This window comes from Gymnodraco acuticeps, unplaced genomic scaffold (assembly GCF_902827175.1).
Source record: "Gymnodraco acuticeps unplaced genomic scaffold, fGymAcu1.1, whole genome shotgun sequence".
In the NCBI taxonomy this organism is placed as follows: Eukaryota; Metazoa; Chordata; class Actinopteri; order Perciformes; family Bathydraconidae; genus Gymnodraco; species Gymnodraco acuticeps.
In genome coordinates this window covers 451455-477413 of record NW_022992231.1, presented here as the reverse complement: position 1 = coordinate 477413, position 25959 = coordinate 451455, and the positions used below count along the sequence as shown (strand labels likewise).

The following is a 25959-nucleotide window of genomic DNA, read 5'->3' as shown; positions in this document are numbered from 1 at the left end:
TTTAATATTATTGTTAGGTACAATGTAGATGTCCACAGTTTGCTTGTTTTGTCCAACCAGCACCCCAAAATGTTGTATGTGTCATATTATATTGACCCTATTATGTCAACTGCAAATATCTACACTTGAGAAGCTGGAACCAAAAACGTTTTCCCAGTTTTGTTTGTAAAACAAGTTATAGTAAATACATTATCAAAAGAGTTGCTGATAGCTAAGAAATAGTTCAAAAATGAATAACATTAGAATAAAACAACAGAAACAATAGATTATCAAATAAAAACATAAACAATTGATTAATAATTAAAAACATAAAGTCAACAAAGCATATATGAAGTGTAAAAGTGCAAAGAAGAACATATTTCAAGCTAGATCAATTGATTTTCCAAATGATATTTAAAAGATCACAACAAATATATATGATGAGTTCGTGACAGAATCGCACTTCACATGAACATTTTTATTTGTTTGCCTATCAAAAGCATGCATTTATATTCATTGCAAACCGTATCTGTCAAAAGCAGCTTTATTGTGAATGATGTGACAGGAAGTGTGTTTTATTCCCAGTGGCTTGTCTATGATGGTGAGAGGAGAACAGTGGTGACTGTGCACATCGGGCTTAAATGAAAGAGGATGCATGGAGATCTCAGGCAGCTGACAGGAATATTCTTCTCCTTGGTGCACTGAGTGTCCTGTCTGCAGTCGGGTAAGTCTCACTAACTCTCCCCTGCGCTGCTTTGTGTCTCAGCGTCCTCCTGCCGGCCGCTCTGCAGCTTCCCACGCAGCCACCAGCTGTACTGCAGGTGCACCAGGTTACCTTAAAGTCTATTTGAACTTCACTACCAGCAGGGAAGCATCTGCATTGAGGTGCAGAGGGATTCACTCAGCCTGCATGCTTTCTTCAAACCACACAGAGTATTTATTCACTTTCAACTTTTGAGTCTTACATTTTAATGTACTGATTTTAGTCATGCAGAAGCAGATGCATGAAAAACCAGATATACAGTATGTGACAAATGCTTTAAGATTGTATCTTTATTATGATACAGGACATTTTTGATGGAGAACATTTGTCTTCTGAACTGTGAGTCTGTAACACACACACATCTGAAGCTGGAGCTCCTGATGGTATCACACACATTTTAAGTCCTTGTTCAAGGACAAAACTGTGGAGTGAGCAGGGAGGGAGCGGAAGCAAGAGCTGCAACCATTAGTCGATTCATCGATTAGTCTTTAAATTATTCAAATAATCACCAACTATTTTGATAATTAACTAATCAGTTTGAGTAGTCTTTTTTTTTTAAAGTCAAAATTATTTGGTTTTGGTTTCCTAAATGTCAATATTTGTCTTCTTTATTCACGCATCTGCAAACTGAATATCTTTTAGATAAAGACAAAAAGAAACAGTCATTTACTATTTTCTTTTTTTTTCTAATTCAAGCAGCTAATTAATTAATTAATTAATTAATTAATTAAACCAATTAAGCAACAATGAAAATATTTGCTACTTGCATGTCTACACATGACATCTTTTATGAGTCACATTTACTGACTGTAAAAACAAGTTAGGGCTGCAAAATCTAATCACTGTCATTATCGATGAATCTGCTGAATATGTTTTAGTTTTATCGATTAGTTGTTTTGTGCACAAAAAAGGAGAAATATGTCCAAGGTGATCACTCTAAAAGTATTGTTTTGTCACACATATTTACTTTAGTATGATACAACAATGAGAAAAGCAGTTAATCCCCATTTTGAGATTTGCATTTTTCTTACATTTTTGCATGAAAAGTTACATTATTGATTATCCAAATACAAAGCAACCACTTTTCTGTGAATATTCTACATTATTTGTTGCAAACATTTCTGTACTCCATTATCAGAATAATTGATCTCACTTCAAACTCTCCCTCTGCCTCCTCCTTCAGGGCGCTTCCTCCTGAGCCAGCAGCATGGGAGGTTCTACTTCCTCCCTTGTTGATGAGGCCGAGGGGGAATCTGCCCCCCGGGGTGCCGCTCTGCCCCCTTCCCCTGTCATGGGATGTCTGAGGAGCAGCCAGAGCACCTCCATCCCTCGACAGAGCCACAGACCCAGCAGGCACAGAGAGCGCAGGTAAAGACTCTGACACTCATTAGTTTGAAAGAGCTCACTGCCTTACAGTACGTTGCCTGCAAGTCGGACAAAAAGTTTAAATGCACCACAAGCCTACAGCAAACTTAGATATACAAGCTGTTGTTGTACACACAAATACAAAATAAAAACATTTTCACAAGCACCACTTAGTTTTATTACAGGTGGCCATGTTGTTGTATTAGAATGATTAGATCAAATGAAAAATGAAAAGATAAGCTGCGTATGTGGTCTTGATTTTAGTTGTCTGTTTATTTGACTTGTGTCTGTTTCTCTTTTCGTGCACTCATTTGCTTAAGAGACAGAAGAAAAGGGAAACCTGTCGGCAACAAGTGATTTTAAAACAGTTTCACGGGGAGTAGAACTTGGTTACTGGCACAGCTGCACCTACTTCCAAGGCGCAAAGAGAGGAACACTTTATCTAAGAAATTCAACAAAATGTCAGCTTTTGAAGTACAACTTCGCAATATATGCATTTTTTGTATTTACGAAACTTTTTTTAGCTATTTTAGAATATATATATATATATTTTAAATGTCACTTTGAGATCTTGGGGAGTGGAAGAAAACGTGTTGAAGCTGCATCCGTGGATCGATCAATACAAACATTAATTTCATTACATCTTTTCCAAACTATATTTTTGCTCATTTGCAATCAACGCACAAATATTTGTAATATGTTGCACCTAATACTACCTAATTCAAATATGGCACAAACATTCACAAATATTGATATTTGATTTATATTTCTTTTTGCATATCTAGCATTACTGTTGATCAAATTAAATATCACTTACAAAATCTAGAGGCACACACTCCAGGTGTACAACTTGTATTTTACAAAGCACATTTTTTATTCATACATTTAAAACAAGTTGTTTACATGTTGTAATCTGATGACCTAATCCTTGAATACATGCTATCTGTTACTACTCAACCCTGTGTAATATATAACAGGTTAAAGGCCATCAGAGGCTGTCAGTTGTGTTAGTTTGTTAACTCTGCGTGTAAAAACAATAAGTTATTCATGTCAATACTCCACACATTGCACCTTTATTGTGGAGGCTGATTCAGATGGATGTTTAATTTATATCCTACATTTGGTTGGTAGTCCCGTGCTCCAGAATGTGTTCATGAATCTTTGATCAGTTGTTCGATATAAAGTAAACCTCAGCCTTATTAATTATTACTGCGTCTCTGTCTAATGTGCTGTCGTGTATTTTGAGTCTCCTCTGCTGCCACATTGTCCCGGCCTCCGACTGACTGATCCGGAGTCAGGTTACTCTCTGACAGGAAGTGTAAGGCGACCAGGGAAACCCCTGATGGCTGCACTGTAGACAAGAGTCTCGGAAAATATATCTCCAGAGGGAATTTTTACATTAAGTTTGTTGCATAATGATCTTAATGGATCAACAGTAGTGTCGGGGGAAAAAACGAATGATGAAGTTTTATAAAACAAGAGAATTTGAAGTGATTTAGTCACATGACTCAGGTAGCACATGAACTTTCATTAATGTCAGGTCTATACTTCTATGCAGTGTTATTTTAATATGTGCATTGTGGGGGAAACTTCTGAAGCAATTGGAGTCAGGACTCAGAGAGACACGAGGAGAGCTGGAGCTTTGATGGAGTCAGGACTCAGAGAGACACGAGGAGAGCTGGAGCTTTGATGGAGTCAGGACTCAGAGAGACACGAGGAGAGCTGGAGCTCTGATGGAGTCAGGACTCAGAGAGACACGAGGAGAGCTGGAGCTCTGATGGAGTCAGGACTCAGAGAGACACGAGGAGAGCTGGAGCTTTGATGGAGTCAGGACTCAGAGAGACACGAGGAGAGCTGGAGCTTTGATGGAGTCAGGACTCAGAGAGACACGAGGAGAGCTGGAGCTTTGATGGAGTCAGGACTCAGAGAGACACGAGGAGAGCTGGAGCTCTGATGGAGTCAGGACTCAGAGAGACACGAGGAGAGCTGGAGCTCTGATGGAGTCAGGACTCAGAGAGACACGAGGAGAGCTGGAGCTTTGATGGAGTCAGGACTCAGAGAGACACGAGGAGAGCTGGAGCTTTGATGGAGTCAGGACTCAGAGAGACACGAGGAGAGCTGGAGCTTTGATGGAGTCAGGACTCAGAGAGACACGAGGAGAGCTGGAGCTTTGATGGAGTCAGGACTCAGAGAGACACGAGGAGAGCTGGAGCTTTGATGGAGTCAGGACTCAGAGAGACACGAGGAGAGCTGGAGCTTTGATGGAGTCAGGACTCAGAGAGACACGAGGAGAGCTGGAGCTTTGATGGAGTCAGGACTCAGAGAGACACGAGGAGAGCTGGAGCTTTGATGGAGTCAGGACTCAGAGAGACACGAGGAGAGCTGGAGCTTTGATGGAGTCAGGACTCAGAGAGACACGAGGAGAGCTGGAGCTTTGATGGAGTCAGGACTCAGAGAGACACGAGGAGAGCTGGAGCTTTGATGGAGTCAGGACTCAGAGAGACACGAGGAGAGCTGGAGCTTTGATGGAGTCAGGACTCAAAGAGACACGAGGAGAGCTGGAGCTTTGATGGAGTCAGGACTCAGAGAGACACGAGGAGAGCTGGAGCTTTGATGGAGTCAGGACTCAGAGAGACACGAGGAGAGCTGGAGCTTTGATGGCAAACACTGACGGTTATTTGGAGCTTCGGCCGGAGAATTCACACGACGTCACGGAGTTGACCACACGGTAGAGATGCCACAATCAATTCTGAAGAACTCTTCTGTAGTTCCAGGTTTTAACTAGTTAAATTGGTGCACCAAATATGGACCCTGAATCCAACTAGAGCTGTCGTCCATAGAAAAGAATGTGCGCCAGGGAACCTACGTTCCTAAAAAGAAGGACCTCTAGATGTCATGATAGATTGTGCTCGGTCATAAGCTGGCAACAACAATGCTCCCAAGCTGCCCCTCCTAAAGAGAGATAGCAGCAATACCCAAGGCCGTAGAACTATGCCATGGGAAAAGAGACACTAAAGAGAGAAAACGATGAACTGGGTCGAAGGTTGAATACCTAAGCAAATTATTCCCCAACATGCATGAGTAGTCCTTATCTATTTTCCCATCAACACTGCATTTGATTGACATTTGAGTCTTTCATATTTGACACTAAACCTGAGAGTATAAAGATAAATGTATTCTATACAGTTTACACATTAAGAAAAGGATGACACGATACAGAATCAATATATAAACAGCAATTAATAAGGAACAATGGAAAACAATCATATCAAAAGTCCAAATTAGATGATCAGCCAATAAGAATACAATAAAAATGTAAAAGCGTTCAATAAGAAGTCGATTAGAGAAATGTTTACTGGGTACCAATTTGTTATGTATGTAAGGGGGCTTTACCATCTATTCAGCACATGACATCCTCTTTCTTTAGGCAGCAGGCAAGAAAATACATTTACTTGAACTTTACTTGAGTATTTTCTTTTCTTATGCTCCATTATACTTGTAGTCAACTACATTTTGGAAGCCAGTATCGTAATTCACTATATATTTATCAGTCAGCTTTAGTTACAAGTTACTTCTCCATTTCTTATTTTTAGCTAATACAACATGTAAATCAACAAATCACTAAATCAACTTTAATATATTTTTATAGGGATAAGATATGGCACAACGTATTTCCAAATCAACCTCACCTTTACTGGCTGTAAAAGACATATTAAAGCATCCATAATCATAATCCAGTCATTTGTAATATATGATGCTGAAATGGGCCAAAACACACAGTTAATGAGTACTTTTACTCTCGGTACGTGAAGTATTCTTTGATGCCAATACTTTTGAAAATTCAAGATTTTTAATGCTGGCTTTATACTTAGAACAGAATATATTTACAATTTAGTATTGCTACTTTTATGGAGCTAATTTCCTGCCATAACTCCACAAACAAACTAAACAGGTTTTACAAATGCCTCATGATTCACTAACAAACACAGTGTGGTTAGTGTGAAGTAAAACTTCTTTGCAGCAATGTTGAGCCAATCATGAAATGAGGGAAACTGGATTCGCCTTAGTCAATACACTGATATTTATTGAGAGACAAAACGGCCGGAGGATTAACAAAGCAACTCGCACTATTTAATGCAAGCTGCCAAATTAACTCTGCCCACACAAAGACGGAACCGCTCGAACCTGGTCTCTGAGAAGGGGCGGAGCCTAGAAACGCGGGCCTTTACCCCAATCGATTCCAGATGAACAAACAAAGATGCTCTGTCTGTAAAGGCATTCGGGCAGTAAACCCTTCCCCCACACAGGAAAAGAGTAGTCACTCATGTGAAGTTTCTCAGGACAGCTAAGCACACAAAGACATCAGACTAAAATATTCCTTTACAGTTAGCAAATACAAAACACCATCTACAAACTAATGCATTTAGTTTTGCAAAGAAAAAACGTATCTATCAAATAAACACATACAATTTTTCTAATAAATCATGTGTCAGAGACAAACTCAGCATAGGTTTTACAAGTACACACATTTTTTGTACAACTACAACACTTTTTTTTACAAGTACAAAACTTTTTCTTCTCACAGCGGAATATTACTGCCAAAAGTCACGTGACTCACTCACGTGACTTTTGGCAGTAATGTTCCGCAGGGGCCGGCACATGCATAGATACAGTGGGGTAAAAAAGTATTTAGTCAGCCACCAACTATGCAAGTTCTCCCACTTATAAAAATGAGAGAGGCCTGTAATTGTCATCCTAGGTACACTTCAACTATGAGAGACAGAATGGGGGGAAATAATCCAGGAAATCACATTGTAGGATTTTTAATGAATTAATTGGTAAATTCCTCGGTAAAATAAGTATTTGGTCACCTACAAACAAACAAGATTTTTTGCTCTCACAGACCTGTAACTTCTTCTTTAAGAGCCTCCTCTGTCCTCCACTCGTTAACTGTATTAATGGCACCTGTTTGAACTCGTTATCAGTATAAAAGACACCTGTCCACAACCTCAAACAGTCACACTCCAAACTCCACTATGGCCAAGACCAAAGAGCTGTCAAAGGACACCAGAAACAAAATTGTAGATCTGCACCAGGCTGGGAAGACTGAATCTGCAATAGGTAAGCAGCTTGGTGTGAAGAAAGTAACACACTACGCCGCCAGGGACTCAAATCCTGCAGTGCCAGACGTGTCCCCCTGCTTAAGCCAGTACATGTCCAGGCCCGTCTGAAGTTTGCTAGAGAGCATTTAGATGATCCAGAAGAGGATTGGGAGAATGTCATATGGTCAGATGAAACCAAAATAGAACTTTTTGGTAAAAACTCAACTAGACGTGTTTGGAGGAGAAAGAATGCTGAGTTGCATCCAAAGAACACCATACCTACTGTGAAACATGGGGGTGGAAACATCATGCTTTGGGGCTGTTTTTCTGCAAAGGGACCAGGACGACTGATCCGTGTAAAGGAAAGAATGAATGGGGCCATGTATCGTGAGATTTTGAGTGACAACCTCCTTCCATCAGCAAGGGTATTGAAGATGAAACGTGGCTGGGTCTTTCAGCATGACAATGATCCCAAACACACCGCCCGGGCAACAAAGGAGTGACTTCGTAAGAAGTATTTCAAGGTCCTGGAGTGGCCTAGCCAGTCTCCAGATCTCAACCCCATAGAAAAGCTTTGGAGGGAGTTGAAAGTCCGTGTTGCCCAGCGACAGCCCCAAAACATCACTGCTCTAGAGGAGATCTGCATGGAGGAATGGGCCAAAATACCAGCAACAGTGTGTGAAGACCTTGTGAAGACTTACAGAAACGTTTGACCTCTGTCATTGCCAACAAAGGGTGTATAACAAAGTATTGAGATGAACTTTTGTTATTGACCAAATACCACCATAATTTGCAAATACATTCTTTAAAAATCAGACAATGTGATTTTCTGGATTGTTTTTCTTCTCATTTTGTCTCTCATAGTTGAAGTGTACCTAGGATGAAAATGACAGGCCTCTCTCATCTTTTTAAGTGGGAGAACTTGCACAATTGGTGGCTGACTAAATACTTTTTTGCCCCACTGTATATATATATCTATGGGCACATGCTCCACGGCAGCAGGGGCGCTACTGAGTCCATTGGGAAGGCGGGAGGTTGAGCAGAGCATGGAACAGCCCTTGCCAGCCTGATGACAGCAGTGTTTCTAGCGATCCAGCGATCTGGGTCAGTGTTTGAACCTATGGTTTGAACAAGGTGAATTTAGCGATCACAACGAAAACAGCCAAGACACATATATTGAGCCCAGAACATTAATGTTATTAGGGCTGTAAATATAATAAGCCTTTGTCTAAAATGGACAACATTGTAACTAAGGAGATTTAAACTATACAGCGATTCTGCACTCTTCATTTTCTTTCCTGCTATATTCAATGAGTGATACAAATATTTTTTACCACAAGTCTGCTAAGTTTGATGAGGGAAAAAAATATTTGTTTCCATTAGTTCTTCGTGAGATTGACACTGTTGGACTCAGTACTAGTCCCACAAGTACTAGGAAGTACTTTTACTGTGTACTTTTTGAGTAATCCTCTGTCAATGTCCCCTCCTGAGTACAATAATGCATGTTTCTCTGCTATTTTGAACAAGCGTTAAAACACCTTTATACTTTAAGAGGATGGTAGACATAATATCAGCAATACTTCCAGTCAGTACTCCGGCAGCAGCATTTTACACCTTGGAAAGTCTTTAGAGTCTGGCCTGGATAGCTGGTCCCGCTGTCATCAGGCTGGCAAGGGCTGTTCCATGCTTTGCTCAACCTCCCGCCTTCCCAATGGACTCAGTAGCGCCCCTGCTGCCGTGGAGCATGTGCCCATAGATATATATATATATCTATGCATGTGCCGGCCCCTGCGGAATATTACTGCCAAAAGTCACGTGAGTGAGTCACGTGACTTTTGGCAGTAATATTCCGCCGTGAGAAGAAAAAGTGTTGTAGTTGTACAAAAAATGTGTGAGACCAGGGACAGTTGCAACACTTTTGGGGTTTTTCCCCAATAAGTAAAAAACCATTTACAATAGAATAGCCATTTTGCTATATTATACATTATCAATATGTCAGCTACTGAAACAATGTATTTAAGATTAAAAAAAACTCAACTGTTACAACTGTCCTTGTGTACAGGGACAGTTGTAACACATGCCAGGCACGGTTGTAACATGTTAATAATGGTTGCCTTTTTCACACTACATGACAACACATAGGGAACGCTGTCAAATTCTAAGGCAACAAGATTTGAATGGGGTTTCACACATCCTCCAACAAACAATGAGGATAACAGATAACACACACAGCATCATCCTCTGTGAAGGATTAAACTGTTCTCTGAGAGGTGCTTCTACCTTAATTATGTAGACCTACCTCCTTTGAGCTGAGACCATAATATAAATCAGCTGCCTCCATCAGGTAGTCTCTCAAAAGCATCTCCTGCTCTGTTGAGAACACCTTCTTTGGTGTCCAGTAGCCTACTCTTTGGGGTGTTTGTGATCCCTGACTCTCCAACCTCAGCCTCTTTGTATGGAACCGGTACAGGGTGACATGGCATATATCCAGGGACTTTGCCACTTCCCTGAATGATTTGCCCTTCTCAACTTCATTTGAGGCCCTCTGCAGCAGAGCAAGTGGCACTCCCCTGTCTGTCTTCCTCTTTCTGACATTTGGCATACTGTAAACACACGCACACACTTTAGGCCTACTGACTGTACAGTATTATATTCTGTTTATTTGTACAGGGACAATGCACACCAATCAACAATACAACTGTATGCTTGAATGAACAATTGATCATTCAAGCAAATGAGCCATCATTGTAAATGTGCCATGTTACAACCGTCCCGTGACAACCATCCCAGGACCACCAGTCTTGCCTGATTGCTAGCTTGACCCATATTTAGCTAGTTATATTTGTAGCTTAAAAAACAGTGATTCTAATAATACTAGTTTGGATTCCTAGACATTTGAACTCAAGACAGTATCCAAAAAATACATCATATAATTGTAGTTAATAATTTACCTCAGAAACACACTTTTGCTGATATCTTCTTACGCGAGAAATTCAAACATGGCTCCTTTTTTTCTCAGCGATAATACCATCTAACTGCGCATGTGCAGAGTGAGTTTCATCACTCTAGCTTGTTTGTGATTGGAGATATTGAAGGTGTTACAACCGACCCGTGTTACAACTGTCCCTGGTCTCCCCTACTTGTAAAACCTATGCTGAGTTTGTCTCTGAAACATGATTTATTAGAAAAATGTTATGTGTTTGTTTGATAGATACGTTTTTTCTTTGCAAAACTAAATGCATTAGTTTGTAGATGGTGTTTTGTATTTGCAAACCACATTGTGTTTGTTAGTGAATCATGAGGCATTTGTAAAACCTGTTTAGATTGTTTGTGGAGTTATGGTAGGAAATTAGCTCCATATACTTTTACCTAAGTATTGCATCAATATACAAAAGAAATCTCTCAATAGGATGAACAATGGAAGACACCTTAGCTGTGGGTACAAAATAAAAAAATAAACACATAGCTGCTGCAGAGATTAAGATGAAAGACTATCTTTGGCTTGACACTCACAGGACAAAACCTGACACACTTACAGCCCAGACACAGATGGCGTGCAATTCTTGACCAGAAGAAATCCCTAATCCCCAGACAAACAAGGTTGCAAACTGACCAGTTGTTGATCACTTGCACTATAGTTCCCCCTGCACCTCATATATTAGCACAGGAAATATCAGGCTGATGGCTCCAGTAGCTTGTGTACTACAATATCAAGGGGTATATATTTATATATAGGCCCTACTAGGCTAAGGGGCGGGACATCTATAAGCGGTTAACTAATCACAACAGAGCCGGCCAGCTAACCAATCAGAGCAGACTGGGCTCTGGTTTCAGACAGAGGGTGAAAAGAGGTGCTGCAGCACAGGCAGTATGAGAACAATGAAGAGCTTTTTGAACATTAAAGCATGGAGACATGTCCCAGCGGAGACACTACTGATAGGACCCTGAAAATGAGCACAATAGGGCCCCTTTATGCTTTCCTTTTTGATAAAGCTCATAGTTATCGTAGTTAGGCTGCTATATGTTTAGATTGCTGGGGGACATTCGACTTTCACCTCTCTTCTTATACTTGTATTTCTCTTTATCTGTATGCATTCAAGTCCCAACAATGCATGTGTACTAACTCAGCATCCAAAGAGTTTTGGTTTCTCTCCTCTTGTTTCTTGCCAGTATTAAAGATTGCATCTGGATCATGTCACCTACAGTATTGCACTTCTGTCCATCCCGGGAGAGGGATCCTTCTTCTGCTTCTCTCCCTGAGGTTTCTTATATTTATTCCCCAATACTTGTGGGGTTTCTTGGGAGTTTTTCTTTGTACGTTGCTAGAGTCGAAGGACAGAGGGTCTCGTATGCTGTACACACTGTAAAGCCCCCTGAGACACTATGAAACTATGAAATACTGAAGCTAGTTTGTAAATAAACTCTCATTCAATAGCAACTCTTTCTCTGCTTCATTCATTGCCAGGAGCACTGGCTGAGCTCTGCATCAGGAACACCTGCATCTCACAGTTTGCTCTGCAGTAAGCTGCAAGTCTCCGGTTTCATGCCAAAGCTACTTAGAACGCGGCAAGACAATGTGGGGCAGCGTGCACACAGATGTCGCTCCAGTCTAAATCTCCCCCTGGATGCAAAGATAATCTGTTTCACAGCCTGAGCACAATGTGCAACATAAATCTTAGATGTGTTTGCACCAAATGCAGTGTTTTACAAAGAGCTGAACATGCTGTAAACTGATCTTAGCGATGGTGAAAAGGCTGTAATGAAAAAAAACTGGGTTTTCTCTGGAAGTTTTTCCTTGTACGATGTGAGGGTCTAAGGACAGAGGGTCTAAGGACAGAGGGTCTAAGGACAGAGGGTGTCGTATTGTCATACTGATATTCTGTACACACTGTGAAGACCACTGAGACAAATGTAACATTTGTGATATTGGGCTATATAAATAAACATTGATTGATTGATAATAAAACGCTGAAGAAATCATTTTATATGATCTGAGAGGAAAAGTTAGTGTTGTTGTCGTGCAGCTTCTTGTATTACTTCCATATTCATGAAATTACATTTCCACCACAGGGTACAGAAATATGTTAATGCACACATTCATATTTCGTCTTCCCGGCTTTTCCTTTCTTCTCTCCCCTCAGGATTTCACAGTTACATGAGTTCAAGACACTTCTTTATCAATATGAAATAAGATGAGACTTTGTTTATGCCAGAGGGTAAATTCATTAGATGTTGCAGCACAGACTAAGTAAAAACTAAAGAACCATTTTAATGAAGTAAAAAAAAAAAAGAATTTAGAGAGACAAGATTTAGAAAAGCTCTCAACAATAAGTGAGGACAATGGTATGGTAGCGACAAAACCCCCAGTGAATGAAGTCGCGGCTACGTTTGGTTGATATTTGTGACTCGTTCCCAATGAACAGTCTGTACTGAAGATCTCGTTCCATCCAATTTGATAACCCAAATAAACAAACATTTACAGCAAGACCATATGGTCAACAAACAGCACCCAACTGGTGGACCTCATACCTTAAACCACACCCAGGTGACAATCGCAGGAAGTGACCAATTACAATGGTGTAAACAAATAATGATCAAAGTACAAACAATCAACAATAACCAACAAGCTTTTAGGCTCCTACAGATATAAAAGAATAGTGCACGTAATCGTGCGAGATCTATCAACTAATTGAAGTAAATCAGTTAGGATATTGATTATATGCATACAAATATAGTTCCTATTGTTTATATAGCCCTTTTACAATACAACAAATATCCAAACAAAAGCAAGACAAAAAGCAACTTTACATAACCATCTCTATAACATGGGTAGAAAGACATTTGTTCAAACCAAATCAAAATATATGAAATCAAAATTTAAATTAAGTTTGATCTCTCTTTTATAGTTTTTTCTGAAATGTAAATACATTTTCATCTTTTTATATTGAAATCCCCTTTACATATATATTTATATTTATATATATATATATATATATATATATATATATATAAATATATGTGTGTTTTTAAATGTAAAAGAACAGAAAAAACAGAGGAATGTTAATGTTTTAATTATTATGACTTAAGTTTTATGTTTTCTCTGCAGTTTCTCTTCAGGTTCGATGCCCATGCAGAGGAGCCAGTGGGTTTGTGGTTGTTGCACTTTTCTAAACGCAGCCAGCGCCCACCGCTGCTCCATCTGTGAAGCCCCCCGGCGCTGGACGTGGCAGCCAGGGGGCAGCAGGGAGGATGGTCGCTGGTCCTGCCCACGCTGCACACTCGCCAACCCCCCCGACAGCCTGTCCTGCTCTCTGTGTCTCTACAGTGGAGCACTGGAGCGACCCCGGCGTTCCTCTGAGGAGCAGACCCGGCCCCAGCGCTCCAGCAGCTGCTCCGGACCCCTGAGGACGTCGTACTCTGAGCAAAACACAAAAGATGCAGCTAAAAGCAGCCTGCATTGGGAGTGTTCGAGGTGCACTCTGCAGAACACCCCTACCTCCATGTCCTGCTCCGCATGTGGCGGGCCTCGCAAACTGTCTCTCCCCCAGATCCCTGCAGACGCCCTGCTCCTGCCTGACGATCAAACTGTGCAACAAGCAGAGCCTGCAGCCGGCGCGCTTTCTCTTTCCATATCCACCGGAGGAGAGAGTTTACCCGTAGAAGCTTCATCTCCACACACAAACTCCTCCTCGATGCTCAGCGCAGGGTCTTCCTCTCATAATAACCCCCTCCCCTGCAGCCGCAGAGAGGTGCCACCTCCAGAAAGCTGCCTCAATCAAACTCACAACTTAAGTCCTTCTCCGTCCACGTTCGCTATTTCACATCTGTCCACCCAGCCGGAGCAGCAGCCCTGCAGGCGGCTCAGCATCCTGAAGGAGGAGATGTCCCCGCTGTCCCCTGCCCCGGACGGCCCTGCATCTTTCCACCAGAGTGTCAACAGGACGGAGGAGTGGGCGTGTCCAGCGTGCACGCTCATTAACGTGGGCAAAGCCAAACACTGCCTGGCCTGCCACACTCCTCAGCAGCAGGGCGGGCAGCTGAAGCACGCTCCGTCCCCGGGGAGGAAGGAGAGCATGCTGGTGGAGGAGCTGCGGCAGAGCGATGAAGGAGAGGCCAAGGAGCTGTGGGAGAACATCGTCAGCTTCTGCACTGAGGTCTGTCCACTCGAGTACTTTACTTAAGTACAAACTTCCTTTACTTGAGTATTTCCAAATGATGCTGCTTTATATATTCTACTCCACTGCATCTCAGGTATAAATATGTACTTTTCTATCCACTACATATATCTGACAATATTACTTACCAGTTCTTTGCAGACTCAATAACACAAAATAAAGTCAACCCATATATGATGAAGATTTTGTATTGAATAAAATAGCCAGCGGTATAAAGGTAATTAAAACAAGCTACATTTTTACCAGCTGCAACAATAAAAAAACATTAAAGGGGTCCTATATGCTTTTGGCGATTTCCCTCTCCTATAGTGTGTTCTATAGGTTTTTGTGCATGTAAATGGTCTGAAGGCTAAAATCCCAAGTTCCTCGCAGAGGGAGTTTCTCTCACACACACTCCCCAAAACAATGGCAGCCAAACTAAATTAAGCATGCAAAAATCAGTTTACAAGTGAATCTGAAAGTGGACCATTAGGTCTATTACATTTCTGTTTCTACAACAAAGTTGAGGTGTATTTGTTTCTGTGACTTGATTCGCCCAGAATGCCGTGACGTTTGTGGACGACAGCTTCCCCCCCGGTCCGAAGTCGGTGGGCTTCCCAGTGGACGACAGCGTCCAGCATCGGGTCAGAAAGTGGCTTCGTCCTCACGAAATCAACTGCTGCAACTCGAGAGACCGCACAGTGAAGTGGTCTGTCTTCCGAACGCTTCGTCCGTCCGACATCCTGCAAGGACTTCTGGGTAACTGCTGGTGAGCCCACGGTTAATGTAGAATGCACAAGGCCAAATGTATTTCTTGTTTTGAATCTCTCTTTATAAAATTGTAAGCAAAAATAAACAATACATCATTAATTCACTCTGCTAGCCCATCGTACTTTTCTCTCCTCAAAGTTGTATTTGAGCAATGGTCGTTTTTTATACGGAGCCTGGTGTAGAAATGTTGGATGTTTCTTTCCAATTAGTCTTAAAAAAAGACACGTTAGTGAAACTAAATAACCCAAAGTAGTAGAAAAGAAAGATGTCTTTACTTGTAATGTCTCACTTTAAACTTCCGGTCAGTTATACGGTGTGTCTGCATGTTTTGGAGAACAGGTTCCTGAGTGCCTTGGCTGTTCTGGCTGAACGTCCCGAGCTGGTGGAGAAGGTGATGGTGACGCGCGCGCTGTGTGCAGAAGGAGCCTATCAGGTGCGTCTGTGCAAAGACGGCTCGTGGACCACCGTGCTGGTGGACGACATGCTGCCGTGTGACGAGAACGGACACCTCCTCTTCTCTCAGGTGAAAAATATTTCACCAAATACTCATTTGACTTTTCATTCATCAAGAACAAACAAATAGTTTATTCATGATATGTTTGAGTCCCCCGTGAGCAAGTGAACAAGAGAAAATTCACAATTGCTGTGACAACTTACGAGCATGCATTTTAAACATTTTTGCATACACACAAAATATTCACACATGTACATATTCTACTTTTTACTGCACTACATTTATTTCAAATGTAAATCATATGATATAATGCAGTACTGTACTACTTATCTCCCCAGAAGAATATCAAATATCTAAAATTGGATCCATATTAACAAACTACAACATTAAAATGCTCTTACCGGATAATATAATAATCTATAATAATATAACCCTTTGAAAGTACAGTACCCATTGTGCAAAAACAGCTGTGAAAATGTAAATGAAAGATAAACAACCTCATACAATTATAACACCACAACCTTCAGAAACAGAACACTTCAATGACCTCTCCTATAGTATGCATTGCCATGAAGGGATGAATGGATGAATGTTCTATATTATTTGAATGACTGATTGAACCCCAGCAGTATTGTTTTAGAGATGTTATATGTTGAACTGCTATGCCTGTCATCTCTGCTCTGTGTCATTGTGTTGTCTCCTGGGTTCTGTAGTGCCTGGAGTCTGTCTTTTTATTTCCTTCCTCCCAACCCCATCCCCTCAGGAAGCCTTTTGCCTCCTGCCAGGTCGTCATTGAAAATAAGAATTTGTTCTTAATTGATTTTCCTGGCTAAATAAAGGTTATACTACTACTACTATCAAGAGACATGTTTTCAACCTTAAATGTAAAGTTTATTTCTCAGTACTTATATACTGTATATATATTTATTTTTTTATGAGTTACATCAATAATTCCTCTGGGTAACACTGCCTTTTATCTCTTAATGCAGTTGCTGGTCCCCTAATGTGCTTTTCAAGCTGCAGTGCAGAAGATAACTAACCTTCTCCCTCCCCAGGCCCAGCGGAAGCAGCTCTGGGTGGCTCTGATTGAAAAAGCTCTGGCCAAGCTGCACGGCTCCTACTTTGCTCTGCAGGCAGGTCGTGCTATCGAGGGTCTGTCCACGCTCACCGGGGCCCCCTGCGAGTCTCTGGCTCTGCAGGTCAGCACCACCAACCCCAAGGAGGAGCCCATCGACACGGACCTCATCTGGGCCAAAATGCTGAGCTCCAAAGAGGCAGGGTGAGCGTCGGGGAAAGACTCTGAAAAGACAAGACACTACATGCAAAACAACATGCACTGATCCAATATTTTGCTTCTATAACATGTCTTCTTTTAGGCTTGTTTGAACATATTTAAATATAAGATTTAATTATATGCATTTGTGCCCTATTCATTTGTAGTGTCCCCCCTTAAAGATGCATCTTGACTCTGTTTGTTGTGCTGCTAGTTTCCTGATGGGGGCGTCCTGTGGGGGTGGTAACATGAAGGTGGGTGACTTGGAGTACGAGTCCCTGGGTTTACGTCCAAGACACGCTTACTCTGTGCTAGACGTGAGGGATGTAGACGCTCACAGGTGAGGAGACAGTGTTTTCAAGTAAGTCAAATGATACTCCAGTTAGCGTACCTTCAACTTGTATTCAATTTAAATAGTTCTGCTTATTATCAATAACAAAAAAGATGCAACAAACTGACTTTTCTCTCCCGATAGATATTACCAAACTCTGGTATTTGAAAAAAAACAGTGCTCTATTCCCACATTTCCATGAAAAGAAAGCTTCCCCACAGACTGGAGTCACAGTTTGCTTATGATGTAGCTTGTGGTTGCACTGTACTTCTTTATGCTTTATTTTGAGATGTAATTGTTTTAATAGTGTTTTAACATCTGTTGTTTTTTCTCAGGTTAGTGCAGCTGAGGAACCCGTGGGGCCGCTTCTCCTGGACGGGATCCTGGGCCGATGACTGGCCCAGCTGGCCTCCCAACCTGAAGAGGCAGCTTTGTGCCCAGAGAGCTGAGGACGGCCTCTTCTGGATGGACTTCTGGGATTTCATCAGGTAGATCCAGAACAGAGCGCACAATTCATCAAAATGTTACGACCTTCAATATGGACCAGTTCAATACCCAAATAATCAAAATCGCACGAAGTATATAAATATTCTAATGGAAATTAAAATACTGATGCAGAAATGATCATTCCCCCAAATATCGTGAATCATACTGTAAATGAGTTACAATCACATTTAAAACAATTGCAGTTCATTATTTGTTCCAAATCTTTGAGCCCTAATCAGAAGTAAAGAACGCTGTACTTTTCTATTGCTGTGATCTTTTAGGTTCTGTCCATCCATTTTACATTTTCAGATCAAACTATGTTAAAAACTGTGATTGCTAAGGAAGCCCTGAGAGGTGGGGGAAAAAAGGATATTCTTGGAATCCAGTTACAAAAGTTATGACTCAAGGTAAAAAAAAGATAATCTTTTTGTTCCTTCAAAAAAGGGGAAATTACATTAAAAACAATATCCAGACACATTTTGTTCCACCTTCCTTTACCAATGAAAGAGGGGTCATTTCAAAAGATTATGCTGTCAAATGTAAGTAATATGAGTATAAGTTACGAAGCGGCTCAGCCAATGATAATCATTCACCAGAACTATTTGTCGTACAACCTTTTTCCCCCACGTTAAACACAGGAGAGACAACTTTTAGTAAGGGGAACCCCACGTTTTTTTCCTCCTCAACTGCTTCTCAGGCTTTCCATAGTTTCCTCATGTCAAAAAAATAAGGAATTTCCCTTATTTTGAAAACCCCCAAAATGTGTGTTATGTGTTTTTGCGTTACACGTGTCTATGTGTTTGTCTGACCCCGGCAGGTACTTTGACTCAGTGGATATCTGTAAGATTCATTCAGACTGGCAGGAGGTGAGAACGCCGGGTGTTTTCCCCCGAGGAGCCGACGTCCCGCTGACGCTGGTGTCCATCACAGTGCTGGAGAGGACCGCCATGGAGCTGGCTCTGTTCCAGCAGGGCAGCAGGTAGGACTACAGCTCTACTCACCTGAGACCCTTCTAATACCCCTCAGTCAGTTAGAGATGGTACGTTCAGACAATAAGAACTATAGTACGTCAGATTGGGCTCTACAAGTTTCTAATGTTGGTGGAGAATAAAAACAGCATTAAGCAAGTTGATAAACAAATCATTCTTTAATGCACATTTAACAAACCCATCACATTTTATTTCAGGGTATCAAGACCATTTCAGGTCAAACTAAATCTATGATAAAATATCTATGGAGCCAAGGGTGAATACTACCAAGGTCACCTTACATCACCTAGAGTCAGGCAATAGACAATAGAGTCAATAATAACACAAACAAAATGATTTCCTTTTTTTAAACCTACTGTTTGCAGTCAATAGTTGCAGTTAAACATTTTGAAATACTTTAATACAATTCTGAAAACCTCATCCTTTGCCCTCGTGAAAAAAAAAAAGGTCATGAAGTCGTTAAAAGCAGCAACATTTCTTCATAGTGAGAATAAAGTTATATTACCACAGCGATAAGCGTCCTTTCCCTCCTTCTTAAACAAATACAACAAATGTTTTGATTGAATTCAGACAAACAAAGAATCCTATTTATCTTAACATGTAATCCTTGTAATGAGTCAGTTCCATATGTCGACCATAAAGCAATGACGGCAGGGGACGGGGGATGATATTTATTTTAAATGTATTAGAAAGAAAAGACAGAAAGAAACAAAGACCTGGATATTCCCTGAGATGAAGGTGTTACATTTACTGGGAAAAACAAGGAATAGTATGTGATTGCTTTACAATATAAGCTAAGAGGTTTTTTTTCTCATAAATGTAGAACTTTATAAAGTCCTACCTTTTACAGAAAACGAACCACTTTTTCTTTAGTTGTATGACTTTTATTACCTTCTCTTCCAGCTCCTTGGTTTGGGTTTATTTCTCATGATTGCTCTTTGAGGCAAAAATGTTTTAATGACCGCAGACTGCTCCTTGTTTGATCTGAACCCGTCTCTGCTCCTGTGTCCTCAGGCGGTGGGACACAGCGGAGAGCCACCTGCTGGATCTGTGTGTGTTGTTGTACCGAGTTTCCTACAACCGCACGGGGTCGCCCACGCTCGGCCGCCTGCTGGCTCACAGCCGCCGCTCTGTGAGGAGGTTTGTGGGCTGCGACGTGATGCTGGAGCCGGGAGAGTACGCCGTGCTCTGCTGCGCCTTCAACCACTGGCACAGCAGCCCCCCAGAGGGGAACAGTAAGGGTGCAACATCAGGAGGTTTTCTTTTCAAGAAAATGGCAGATTTTCAACCATTATATTTCTCAGTTAAAACAGACTCAGGCTATCTGAATGTCCCTAATATATAAATAATGTGGAAGAGGAACTTGTGTTAAAAAGACAGAGTCTAGGCCACCAAGGCCAGTTTAAATGTCAATAAGAATGATGGTTTTGCAGCACCTTATTTAAATGTATTAATGTTGTGTGTTCCCAGCCTCTGAGGAGCCGGGCTACATGCTGGCGGTCTACAGCTCCAGGCTGGTGATGGTGGAGCAGGTGACGGCCTCCAGCAACACCATCGCCGACGCCATCATCCAGCTCACCGAAACTAAAGGAGAGAGACACGAGGTCAGTTTGTCAACTCAGATTTATTGTACATACCTAACACACACAATAAACTGCTTTCAATGCTGGAAAATTCATTGCACTATTGGTACTTTACAGCAGTGGTTCTCAAACTTTTTCTGTCAGGCCCCCCCTTTGGAGAAAAAAAAAAGTCGGGCCCCCCCAACACAAATAGTCAGGCTCAGTGGCGGCGCCAGAGATTTCTTTTGGGGGTGCTGTGGGGTAGCTTGACGTTTCATAGAGGGTGCTCAAACATTTAGGGTTTCCCATTAATGTACCGGTCGCTACAGTGGAACTTTCTACTGCAACACTCCCCACGCACACACACACACAGTGCACCCGCGACTGTTACAATGAAGGCTCGATATCAGCTTACGGCATATAGGTGTAAGCAGGGGTCAAGTGCTATTTTTATAAGTGGGGAGTGGACCTCACACAAGGGGGTCCGGGGGCAAGCTCCCCCGGGAAGATTTATTTTTAAATATTGAAGTTAAAAGCATCAATCTGGTGCACTTTGAGAGCAAAATGAAGAGATCTATGGATACATCTCTCAACACCCATATTAAACAGAACTGTTAACAGATTTACTTTTTCTTTATGGATATTTTACAAATCACCCTTTTAAACTTTATTCTTGTTTTAATGTCATATAGTATTTCATAGCTGTTTTTCATTTATTCTCTTATTTTTTTATAACTATAATGATCATATAAACGTGTGCCTCGGAAATAATTGTTTACATTAATGGTGACCAAAACGTTTGAGACCCACTGAGATAACTTAGACTAAAGTTAACTATCTAAACACTCAGAGTCCTTTAGCTCACTGAGCCTCTCAGTCTGACAGGAGAGGACTCTCCTCCACTTTGTTGTTGAAAAAACTCCTTATATCCGTTAGCGTAGCTCGCTAGCACCAAAAGCTAACAACAACGATCTCCGGTACCGGTGCGCTCTCTCTCTCTCTCTCTCTCGCTCGCGCACGCACACAAAATGGCTCGTTCCACACACACACAGAGCCGAGCTTTAATGAAACACAGAGACCCAGACGTAATAGTACTGCATCATATTATTTTCGAATCAATAATTTTTCAAATGATATGATTTTTTATTTAAAAAAAATAATATTTAGAACCATTTTTCCTCCTGGTCTCTCGCGCCCCCCCTGGCATGCCTCTCCGCCCCCCACTTTGAGAACCACTGCTTTACAGAAACGATAAGGTCATTAACCGATTTACAACAACAGTTTACATTGCCATCTGGAGGACATTTTGTAATGCTTATTGATTAACTGATAGTACAATTGTACAACAAAGTAAAGCACTACTTCTAGTACAAGAGAATGTTGACAAATCAAATATTTTTGATCCTAACACTGATTATTGTTATTAAAAACTATTTCAAGGTATTTCTTACTTTGCTTTCCATTGAAAACCGATTTTGTTAAGAAGATTCTCCTGAAACTGAAAAGTTGACTTGGTCAACATGGTCCTCACAGGAAAAGATACAAACATATTGTGATTTGATAGAATATGATGCATTGCTGCAGATGAAACTGGCCTGCAGAATGTAAAGGAGTTAGAAAATCTCCAGCAGCTATAACGCAGCAGTAATGTTACTCCAGAAACATAATGTATTTAAACAATGAAGGAACAGTAAACTGCACAATGAATACTTTTACTTTAAGAACATTAAGAACATTGTACTTCATTGTCAATAGTAAGGGTTTGAATGCACAGGAGTTTTTCTGTGAGTATTTGTTATAAGGTGAGCTTCATGTACTTTTACCAAATACTTTCCTCCCCAGGGTCGAGAGGGGATGACCTGTTACTACCTGACCCATGGGTGGGCGGGGCTTATCGTCATGGTGGAGAACAGACACCCGAGACATCACCTCCACGTGTCATGTGACTGCAGCGACAGCTTCAACGTGGTGTCGACGCGCAGCAGCCTCAAAACCATCGACAGCATCCCGCCTCTGCACAGGTTACAAACTACATCTATTGTCAAACTGACAGGACAGATGACAGGATAAAATATCTCGAAAACATTATCAAGGCTTATGTTTGTCTGTTTGCTCTAATGCTAGGTCAGACAAAACATTGATTCAAGAAAAAGAGCCTTCCTGTGTATATTGTGATGTTTAATCGAATCATTACTCATAAATCTTAATAGAAACTTAAAAAGAGTTTCTCCATCTGCCCTGTCAAACAAGTTCAATCTCATTCAATTGAGTTACAAAATATTTTACATTAAAATAAATGTATATATATACTTTATTTACGATTCCCTGAACCAAACCCAATTGGTGTACTTGTATTATTATACCATTAATCAAATATATAACTACTGTGATTGTTATGTATCATTATTAAATATTATTATTATTTACCTAAAGTTTTAGGCAAAGATGTTGAAAAGTAATTGAGTAGATATACTATTTAGTTCCTCCGCTGTCTACATGTAATTTAAATAGATTCTCCAGCCAGTTCAACTTGTATAACCTACATCAATTAGGGCTGGGCCATATATCCATATGATATACTGATATTGTGACATAAGGCTAGATATGGTCGTAGATTTTCAATATTTCTTTATTGTGTGTTGTCTTTTTTTGGTTTTTAAGGCTGCGTTAAAGTAAACTCAGTTACCGAACCTTCTGTTATCATTTTTTTATGTATTTAATTTAAATCAAATCTATAAATATATCTACAACAACCGTTACTTATTAGTGTTAAACATTATTGTTATTTCTTTTAATTATAAAATGATTATTGTTTCAGGAAAAGATGTGAATAGTTCCTCAGTTTAGATTTATTGAGCTACATGAATGTGCTCACATTGAACTTGTGATAAATACTGTATAAGATGTATGAACATGTATTCCTGTGCATGTGAAGGTGTTCCTCTCTCAGGCAGGTGCTGGTGGTTTTGTCTCAGCTGGAGGGAAACGCTGGTTTCTCCATCACTCACAGGCTGGCTCACCGTAAGGCCGTGCAGGCTTCTCTGGGGAACTGGAGTCCCTCGAAGGCAACACACAGCCCGGCTCTGAGCCCGGAGACAGCAGGTCTGCATCAGCCCCGCCCCCTCTGACTCCCCCGCCCCTTCTGACCCACAGCACCAGGATCCAGATAAAAGATCTGTTTCACACACTACACAGGGGATTTAACAGGGAGGCAGCTGCTTTAAAGGAACAGTCCAACATCTAAGGGGTAGCTTTGGATCATTTCAGGTCAAACATTGACTAAATGTAGTACAGAGCCATGGGAGGTGAAATACATTCTGAATTATGATTACAGTGAAACATTTACAAAATACATTTGCGAGATGAAAAAATATTCTCCAAAATCAAAATGGTAAAATGATGGTAAAAGAATCAGAAGTTTCACTGGAATAAAAACCCTCAGATATTCTCAGAGAATACATATGTACATTCATGGAACACATTTACGAGAATTTCTTTTTCAATATCCCCAAAGACACATTTTTAATCTACGGGAAAGGATAATTATCTGAGATTTAAATTATAAATAAAATGTCTTGGCAATACTGAAAAAAACAAATAACAAAAACAAGTCACCAGCCGAAAACCTAAATATTAAAATAAAATAAATAATTACACTGTCATTTCGCACTAAAATAAGACCATTTGTATCACCAGAATAAATGTGTTTCTTGCACCAGGACAAATGTTTTTGTTGCACTAAAATAAATAATAAGGCTGTTTTTTCCCCCTAAATATTACCCCCTCCCCCGGCTCGAAGGTTATTTGTTTGTAACCTTAGGTGACCCAAATACACCATATTACATTTCTCTTAAATGTTGGACTTGTTTACAAAGAGTTATCACATTTAGTGAGCTGAGTTCTGTTTCAGCTCCCACGTTTTGGAGTCAGAGCTCCCCAGACAGAAATAATATTTTTTTGTATTATTAAATCTTAATGGGGAGAACAAAACAGTTATGCAGCTTTTTGTGTTTATGTTAGGTTACACATTAGATAATAACATGTTATCATTAGAGCACGTCAGGAGATGCAGCTCAAAGTGCTTCACTAAAAAGAAATGCAACACACTTTTACCAACACAGAATACAATTAAACATGCTCAAATATACAAGTGATATTAAAATAATTTGAGATTTTATAAAGAAAATATTGAGGATTGCATTATATATAGGCCAAATCATTTGTCTAAAAGGTTTCAACTCGTGTTCAAAAGTGCCACTGCCATCACTTTTCATAGGGACTATTTCTTTGGTTGAAAGTAGTCCCCATAAAAACGGTTTACACTGGATTGTGTGGATTATCAAAGAGCGTTACATTTGATTTCTCCACTTCGGTTACTCCCTAATCTCCCTAATCAATTCAGGCGTCAACTAATTTAGTGATTTGATTGACAAATTGATTATTTATTTCTGTCCTCAGAGCAGCTCTGCGTCCAAAAACAGTAGTTGCACATTCCTCCACAGAGACATGTAGAAACACATGATGCACTTTATATTTCACACATTTCAGATCACAGGCTGGTCTTCAGGTCCACACTGTCTTAATTGCACTGGTGATAGATGAGTAGTGATTCACTTTAGTTAGTTGTGTCTGAACTGGCTGCAAAGAATATTCACAGTAATAACAAACATGGTGTTTATTCTCCTTAGTGTCTCTCCGTCATTATACTCGTAGGACGTCCTTTAATGAAGGATGTTTAAATACATTTTTAAAGTAGAGACAGTCTTTGTGTGAAAGCATTAGCACTTTACAAACTTGAAAACTGCTGAAATGCTGAATTGTCATGTTTTACTTTAAAATTCGCAAGGAAGAAAAATATTTGTGCCGATAAAATCCAAAACATCATTATTGTGAGAGAATTTAAAACTATGCAAATGTTTGAAAGCTGTTGTGGTGCTCAGTTAAATTAAACATGTATATCTCTTTATCGTTGGGTTATCTGTTATATTTCTATATGTATTTTGCTATTTTGTTAATTTATTTTGAACTTTTTAATTTATGTTGGCCCAGTTCAAGAATTTTGGTTGGGGAAAAAGATCCTGCTAGTGACTAGTAAAATCAATTAATTCATGTTCTATAATAATGAAAAACGTTCAATTCATGTTTACATATAGGAAGTTATTATACATTTGTTGAGATACTGTGTCATAATTTTGCAATAATATGTCCTTTTCTTGAGATACAAAATCATTATCTTGCTGTACAAAGTGGTTATTATTTTTATATTATGTCCTTAAACTGATCAGGATAATTTTTCTTTCATCATAAGGGTACATTTTCATCATCATATTTATTTGTTGGAGGCTGAAATGGGCTTCCATAGGTTGTAATTACTGTTTTATATATTGATTTTGAAACCTTTTATTGAGATCTCGCCCAAGAATGCCACTGTCTCCCGATTTACGTCACAGACCAAAAATAAAATCTGTTGGTAAAACAAGTTAGCCACTTAGCTACATCACAAGAAATATTTTTTTACATTGTTATTTAGGACATATTATGCTCATTTAGTGCCTCTACTATGACATGTTCACATGCTTTAATGTTCAAAAACTCTTTATTTGTCTCATACTGCCTGTGCTGCAGCACCTCTTTTCACCCTCTGTCTGATTAGTTAGCTGGCCGGCGCTGTTGTGATTGATTAACCGCTTGGAGATTTCCCGCCCCTTATCCAATCACGTGCAATGTGTC

General features: G+C 40.3%; 1 protein-coding gene across 2 annotated transcripts; it reads left to right on the top strand.

Moving 5' to 3' along the window:
• Window positions 1-570: 570 nt before the first annotated feature.
• LOC117539810 (calpain-15-like) lies at window positions 571-25777 on the top strand. 2 transcript variants are annotated; one of them, XM_034206143.1, is made up of 13 exons: window positions 571-703; window positions 1926-2110; window positions 13316-14363; window positions 14924-15132; window positions 15474-15657; window positions 16644-16867; window positions 17076-17201; window positions 17528-17680; window positions 18496-18657; window positions 19682-19902; window positions 20138-20271; window positions 22072-22250; window positions 23180-25777. In XM_034206143.1, exons 2-13 carry the CDS (start codon window positions 1950-1952, stop codon window positions 23355-23357), a joined length of 2979 nt encoding a protein of 992 aa, XP_034062034.1. In that variant the 5' UTR covers window positions 571-703; window positions 1926-1949; the 3' UTR covers window positions 23358-25777. The 2 variants fall into 2 exon arrangements, with proteins under 2 accessions (XP_034062034.1, XP_034062033.1); XM_034206142.1 differs by having other exon boundaries at window positions 19682-19908.
• Window positions 25778-25959: the final 182 nt, after the last annotated feature.

Bases quoted from the DNA above. Each gene is read 5' to 3' on its own strand.
- LOC117539810 (XM_034206142.1), top strand. From the start codon at position 1,950: ATGGGAGGTTCTACTTCCTCCCTTGTTGATGAGGCCGAGGGGGAATCT. The intron at 2,111-13,315 runs GTAAAGACTCTG...TTTTCTCTGCAG, and splicing joins AGCAGGCACAGAGAGCGCAG to TTTCTCTTCAGGTTCGATGC. The intron at 22,251-23,179 runs GTTACAAACTAC...TTCCTCTCTCAG, and splicing joins AGCATCCCGCCTCTGCACAG to GCAGGTGCTGGTGGTTTTGT.